General features: G+C 41.8%; 1 protein-coding gene across 1 annotated transcript; it reads left to right on the top strand.

Annotated features, from left to right (window-relative positions):
* Positions 1-283: 283 nt before the first annotated feature.
* On the top strand, positions 284-6,082 carry CCDC86 (coiled-coil domain containing 86). The gene is made up of 4 exons (XM_054971923.1): positions 284-575; positions 1,635-1,764; positions 4,070-4,144; positions 5,196-6,082. Exons 1-4 carry the CDS (start codon positions 361-363, stop codon positions 5,313-5,315), a joined length of 540 nt encoding a protein of 179 aa, XP_054827898.1. The 5' UTR covers positions 284-360; the 3' UTR covers positions 5,316-6,082.
* Positions 6,083-6,662: the final 580 nt, after the last annotated feature.

Genomic DNA, 6,662 nt, shown 5'->3' with positions numbered 1-6,662 from the left:
CTGAATTTGTGCTTCCAACAAGGCATTTTTAACAGACAGAAAAGGGGGAGGGTAATGGGTGAAAGAAGGTTCCCAATCCTCTAAATTTCTGTAATGGAACTACCAACTGTAATGGACAACCACTGGGCTACTACAGAACACCCTCTTGCCATCCAGTAGTCACACATCCCAGGATGCAACGGGAAAGCAGAGCGTTGGTCGTTCTAGGCTCTCTCTCGATGGTGAAATGGAGGCTGGGGCTGCGTCCGTTGTCGCGAACATAACGTCATTGTACAGGGACTCCTATGAGGCTCCCACGTGGAGCGGGGCTGTAGGTGGTGTGTCAAGAAGCCAGAGAGATCTGGGGGCTTTGTCGCTGGGATGCGGCCGGGCGAGGGACAAGCGAGCGCCGAGTCTGAGCAGGCTGTGAAGCTCTTGCCGCCCGGGAATGGAGAGGGAGTTGGCGTGTTGGTGGTAACTGGACCCGGGAAGCCGCAGGGGGCTACTTCGGGCACGAAGCGAAAGGAAGTGACCGCCGTGATCCCTAAAGGGAAACCTAAATCAGGGCGGGTGTGGAAAGACCGCGGCAAGAAGCGGTGAGAGCCTGATCGCAATAAGGGGGCTGGGCGAGACTCTAAGCGCTCTTGAGCACTGACGGCGCTGGGATTTTATACATTGGTTGGGGGGTGGCGCGCCGTATGGAGACATTGTTCGCGTTTGTCACGTCTTCTAAGACCGTGGACTAGAGTTTTTCTTTTATCTTATATTTGCCTACTCCCGTTCCTAAGAGAACAATGTTGGGGGTGGGGAGTCCCAGGGTCCCCAAAGAAAAGTCTTGTTTGATGGTGGTTTTTTCAGTTACAGATTTTTACAACAAACCGTATCTGACGAAGGGAGCTTTGACTCTCGAAATCTTATACTTTGGAAATCTAGTTGGTTTTTAGGGCAATACTGAACCTAGATCTTGCTCTTCGAGCCCAGAATAACACAGCTACCCACCTGAAACTATCTTCATAAGTGTCTTGTCATGAGTATTTATCCATTTTTATTTAGCCCTTCCTTCAAGGAGTTCAGGGCAGCACACATGGTTCTCTGTTTATTTTATCCTAGAAGCAACCTTGAGAGAGAATGATTGACCCCAGGTCTCCAAATCAGTTCCATGGCACAGTGGGAATTTGATTCTGTCTTTCAGATCTTGGAAACTAAGCAGGGTCAGCCTGGGTTAGCAATTAGATGGGAGATCTCCAAGTCCAAGGAAGACCAGGGTTGCTGTGCAGAGACAGTGGCAAACCACCTTCTTTCGTTTCTTGCCTTGAAAACCCCAGCAGGTGTCACCATAAGTGCTATAATTTGACAGCATTTTCCACTCCAGTCCTAGTTTAATGCTCTAACCAGTACACATCACACAGACTCTCAGGCTGATGTGTGAATTCTGAGTAATTTTTTTTTATTGATTAGCACTCTAACTCTTATGTAGTATCTCTACCATTCTACAGGCTTCCTCTTATGCACACATACATGTTTAGTCAAAAGTAAATCCCACTGAGTTCAATGGGACTTACAGGTAAGTGTGCATAGGGCTGTATAAGTTGTGCTAATGCCAGGGGATAACTATTTAGTCAGGGCTGCTAATGGATGTGTGTTTCCCTCATTAGATTTTCACATATGATTCAGGACAAGCCTTTGCATACCTCTTGGCAACACAAGATGAAGGAACGTCAAGAGAAGAAAATGGTCAGAGATTTTGCCCGGCAGCTGGAAGAAGAAAAACGGAGAGAGCGCGAGGTGAGGAGGCAAACATGATATTGAAGAGCCAGTTAAACAATTACATTAGTAGTGAAGTAGACTGTCACCATGGGTGCTAATGAAAAGTGGAGTTTCTCCAGTGATTCTTATAATTTGGTATGCTGTGAATTAGTCTATTTACATCATTTATACCATCACTTTCTACCCAAAGGGGCTCAAGAATAAGCACATTGTGGTCCTTCTCCCTCATTAAAATAACTACCGTGAGGTAGGCTATAATAATAATATAATAACGTTTGATGTATATACCACCCTTCAGGACAATTTAATGCCCACTCAGAGCAGTTTACAAAGTATGTTGTTGTTATCTTCACAACAAAATACCCTGTGAGGTGGGTGGGGCTGAGAGAGCTCCTAAAAGCTGTGACTGACCCAAGGTCACCCAACTGGTTTGAGGTGGAGGAGTGGGGAATCAAACCTGGTTCTCCAGATGAGAGTCCTGCGCTTTTAACCACTAGGCTGAGAGTTTTTAACTGGCCCGAAATCACCCAGAAAGTTTCCAAAGCGGTGTGGGTATTCAAACCTGGCTCTCCCATATCCCAGTCTAGCATATTGTCTATTTTCCTGTTAAGAATTCTGAGATGATATTCAACTGTATGACTTTGGAGACTTTACAGAATCTGGCATATAGCTTCTTTTCCCTCATCTCATTTGCCAGGAAGTGAATAGTGGTAAGTGGTCTCATGTCCTTGCTCGTGTCCTTGGACATGAGACCACTTACTACTATTCACTTCCTGTCCCCTCAATCCCACCCTTCCTCCCCACCCAACTACATCTCAGTCTATGACTTTTCTGGAACCACTGATAACTTTGTGAATTGATGCACTGGGAGATAACCCGTAGATCTGGGCGATAACCGAGACTTGATTTTAGGGCTGTTAAGCGTGCCCCATAGTTTGAAACAGACAGCACAGGAAATGTGATTAGAGTTTGTTGGCAAACTGTACCTAATCCTGACATCTTTCTTCGTCCACATGCAGTTTATTTAAAGAATTTTTATTAGATGGGTCATTATATCAATTCACACATACAACACATTATTTTGATGTGATCTAGCTAATTCTAAATCTTTCTATGAAAAGATGCTATTTATCTAAATAAGAAGCATTTGTTTTCAGCTTAACATTTGTTGCATGTGTCTTGCTTTTTCACTAGGAAGCCCAGAACACTTTATGCTGCTTCCATCTAGGCACTGATCAGGCACCCTTTAACAAAGCTTTAGCATTACCTGCCCAGCCACACTACCTGTCCTCTGTCTTTTATTATATCTTCCTTGTTTTTATGCAACCCCGGTATTTATAATTCTCATTTGCTTTGCCTTGGCAGCCTCCAAGATTCTCTATACCTTTGACCATTCAGTTTCCATTTATTATTCCTTTGGAGTACATCTGGTTTGTTCTGAATGTAGCACACTTTTTTCCTCTCCACTCAGAAGTTTCTCCCTCTCTTTTGTTTTTGCCCCACTGATGTTGCCAACCTGGGAATACCGGGCCCTAATTTATTTCTATGTTGCTGGGAATATGTCACCGTTTGTATTTCTTCTCCCTCCGTCCCCTCATTCTGTGTGCTCCTTTTTGATTTTCTTGTTGATGTTCTAAGATAAATTCACTGAATTGTGCTGCTGTTGTAGGCTAGTCTGCGCAAGAGTTGAGGAAGTACTTGTTAACTTTGTATGGGGAAAGCATTGGCTTTTCCTTTCTTTTTAGTTCTATTTTTAGGTATCTGTAATAAGGAAAAATCTCACAATTTTCTCATAATTTAAAAAAAATATCACAGCATTAGGTGTTATCAGGCTGTTCACAGTGTCTTTCCCTTAGAGTGTACTGTAAGTATATTTAATCTATTTCAATATGAAAAATTAGATAAGATTCATCCTAAATTTTAGAGGGATTTTTGAACTGTGGCTGTAAAAAGCTACCATTGAATATCTGACCTTGTAGACCATATACACACAACACAAATATTTTTAAAACTTGTTTTAAAGCTTAGATGATATGATTCTCATTGTATTGTTTCAAGTGTGGTAGAGGATGGAGGCTTGCACAGCTTGACACACATTTCATAAGAAGGCTATCTAGTACATGGCAGGTGTCAGTGAGGGGCAGGGTAGGGTTTGGAGCTCCTCACAAAATTTTACATTAGAATGGCATTCCCTGGGTTGCTAACGTTTGAGAATTGCTGCCTTAATGCTTCAGAATTCTCTGTCTTAAAAAATTTCTCTGGACTAATCTGGCTGTGTCCCATAAAGCAGCACATATGAACGTTTGATTTTCTCCACTTTCAGGAGAAAAAACTGCGACGAGAAGAGAACTTGAAACGACGGCTGGAGAATGAGAGAAAAGCAGAGATTGTGCAAGTGGTGAGTCTCAGAACAAGTTCTTATTTCCCCCTGAAAGAAAACTTGCACAAATCTTTCTGTGAGGCAGAGGAGAACCACTGTCCCTTCTCTCTGAGCCTTATTATTGGACAGAAATGAAATACTACAATATCAATTAGTTTGGCCATGCACAAAAAATGTGCTGAATCCTACCAGCTTCTTGCTGGTGCTAGAAAGAGAAGTGAGCTCTCTTCACCCTCTCCTGAAAAGACTATGCCAGCGATCATGAAATCTGCATAAACAGAAAAAAAATGGAGTAGGTCTGCAGTGAGGAAGAGAATTGTTAAGATCATTCTTGATTTGTCTTTTGCCAGTGGAAATTTTGGTATAACCCAACCGCATATGTAATTAGCAGCTTACGTTTATCACTTTTGTTGTTGTTGTTGTTGTTATTAACTCATTAAAATATTGCCCTTAATTCAAGAGGAGTTCTTTGGGGAGATCTGCAATGTCAACACATAGGCACGCTTTTTTGAGCCTCACTGCTTTCAGTTGATGTAGATGATTCAAAAGTCTGATGTATTGTATACATTTTTATCCCATCTTCCTCCAAGGAGCTCAGGGTGGCATTCATGGCTTCCCTTTCCCAATTTTATCACCATAACAGTGCTGTGAAGTAGGTCAGACTAAATGACTATGATTTATCCCAAGATCACTGAGTGAATTTTAACCACTACATCACACTGGCTCTCATTTTTCATATAAATCTACCTAAACTGGGTTATTGGCCACAAAGATTCCATTTGAATTTTCAATGGGAGACAACTGAGAAAGATGCATTCTGGGAATTAGTCCTGTGTGAGATCCAAGGTCCTCTGATGGGTGATACTTCAAGTTAGAGAAGTGGCACTTCATCTCTCACATCATTGGCTGTGTGCCCACTCATTTGTTCAGCTGAATGTGCTGTAGGCCAGAGGACCAGTCCCTAATTTCCCAAAGCCTTTTTGCTTTCTGGGATCTCTAAGTAGAAATTTTCCAGAGAGGTCTTTTACATCAATGAATCCTGCAACTTTTCTTTCCCTTCCTTCCTCAGATTCGTAATCCAGTGAAACTGAAGCGTGCGAAGAAGAAACAGTTGCGTCGCATTGAGAAGCGAGACACGCTGGCTCTGCTGCAGAAACACCAGGCACAGCGCAAAGCAACCAAGGAATGAGGGGGAATGGAAAAATAACTTTTAAAGACAGATAGGACAGCGGCCCCAGTTCACCAGGGAGCTCAGATGCATTGCTCATTCCCTCCTATCGTCTCTTGCAACTGAAGTTCAGCTTGTTAACAAGAAGTTTCTATTGCATCCAAGTGTCCCTTTGTTGGAGCCTCTCTTTCATTTTTCTTGGCAATGAAGAGGCAGTATGTAACAGGCTGACTTGTTGGAACCTGGTTCTAAATACATAGAAGAGCAAATGTCTCTGAACTGAAGCAAAGTCTTAAAGAGTTTGTTTGCAGATTTGCATTTTTATACTGCAAAGTTATATATGAAAGATCCTAACTAACCTAGTGGTAATTTGTAAAAGTGTTCTTCACAAGGAGAGTGTAAAAAAGGGCAGTCTCCTGAAATTATAATGTTACCAAGTTTGGAAATTGCCTGTGATCTTTTAACTATAAGGCAACATTATGGGCTGGACTGTAGAGCTTAGTGCTGAGGAGGATATCTATTTTCTGTTGCCTTTCTCAAAAAGTGAAGGTGTCATAAGAGCAATCAAAATCACACACTCAGCTATATTTTTTTTTGTATCAGTATTCACTAAGTTCCAGCGTCAAAGGCTCCAGTCTAGCTGGCCTCTTTGAGTGCACAACTGAGTGTGTATATGCATGACAGATACTTTTGCAAAGACAACCAACTGTATAGCCAACTCGAGGGAGGTTTAAAATGAATGTGTGGTACTGCTCTTTGCCAAAAATAAAATCCCTGCGTCACATACAGATCTCTCCCATGCTTTGTTTCTGGATTGAGGTCAGTGGTTTTATTTGCACAATTGTATAACAAAATCCTGCCCTTGACTGGTCAAAATCAAAGGCTGAATTCACTCAGAGACAGCCTATTGTGAAGAATTTGGCAGGGGTAACGATTTCACTGCTGTAAGCAGAAGAATTACAGCAAGTTAAACTCCATTGTATGAACAATGCATTATTATCAAACAAAACATTGCCGTGGAACAGAAGAAAAATGAGTATAATACGTATAAAAACAAATCTTGTTGATACAGGCTTCAGGATATATATAAATTTTTATGCTGAATTACAAGGAAGTTAATTGGCAGGGGTAAAGAGAGAGATGCAGAATTGGTTTCTAGTGCAAATATCTGTAGCCATTTTTGATAGACACGGGCTTAAATACAAAACAGTTGTGTATGAAAAGTGGCTAATATATTGTTCAGTAGGGAGTTATGACCTACAAAACTGAGACTTTTTTCAGACGGGCATGAAAACACAGCAGCATTAAGTACAGCAGCAATAGTGTCCTCACATAGACACACACACGTTCCTGCATCACTCATTGCTT

Source organism: Eublepharis macularius, chromosome 2, assembly GCF_028583425.1.
Source record: "Eublepharis macularius isolate TG4126 chromosome 2, MPM_Emac_v1.0, whole genome shotgun sequence".
In the NCBI taxonomy this organism is placed as follows: Eukaryota; Metazoa; Chordata; class Lepidosauria; order Squamata; family Eublepharidae; genus Eublepharis; species Eublepharis macularius.
Note: the sequence above shows the minus strand (reverse complement) of the source record. Positions and strands in the feature narration are given on the sequence as shown.

Excerpts from the sequence above, each read along its gene's own strand:
- CCDC86 (XM_054971923.1), top strand. The coding sequence starts at position 361 with ATGCGGCCGGGCGAGGGACAAGCGAGCGCCGAGTCTGAGCAGGCTGTG. Across the intron at positions 576-1,634 it reads AAAGACCGCGGCAAGAAGCG|ATTTTCACATATGATTCAGG; the intron begins GTGAGAGCCTGA and ends TTCCCTCATTAG. Across the intron at positions 1,765-4,069 it reads AAAAACGGAGAGAGCGCGAG|GAGAAAAAACTGCGACGAGA; the intron begins GTGAGGAGGCAA and ends CTCCACTTTCAG.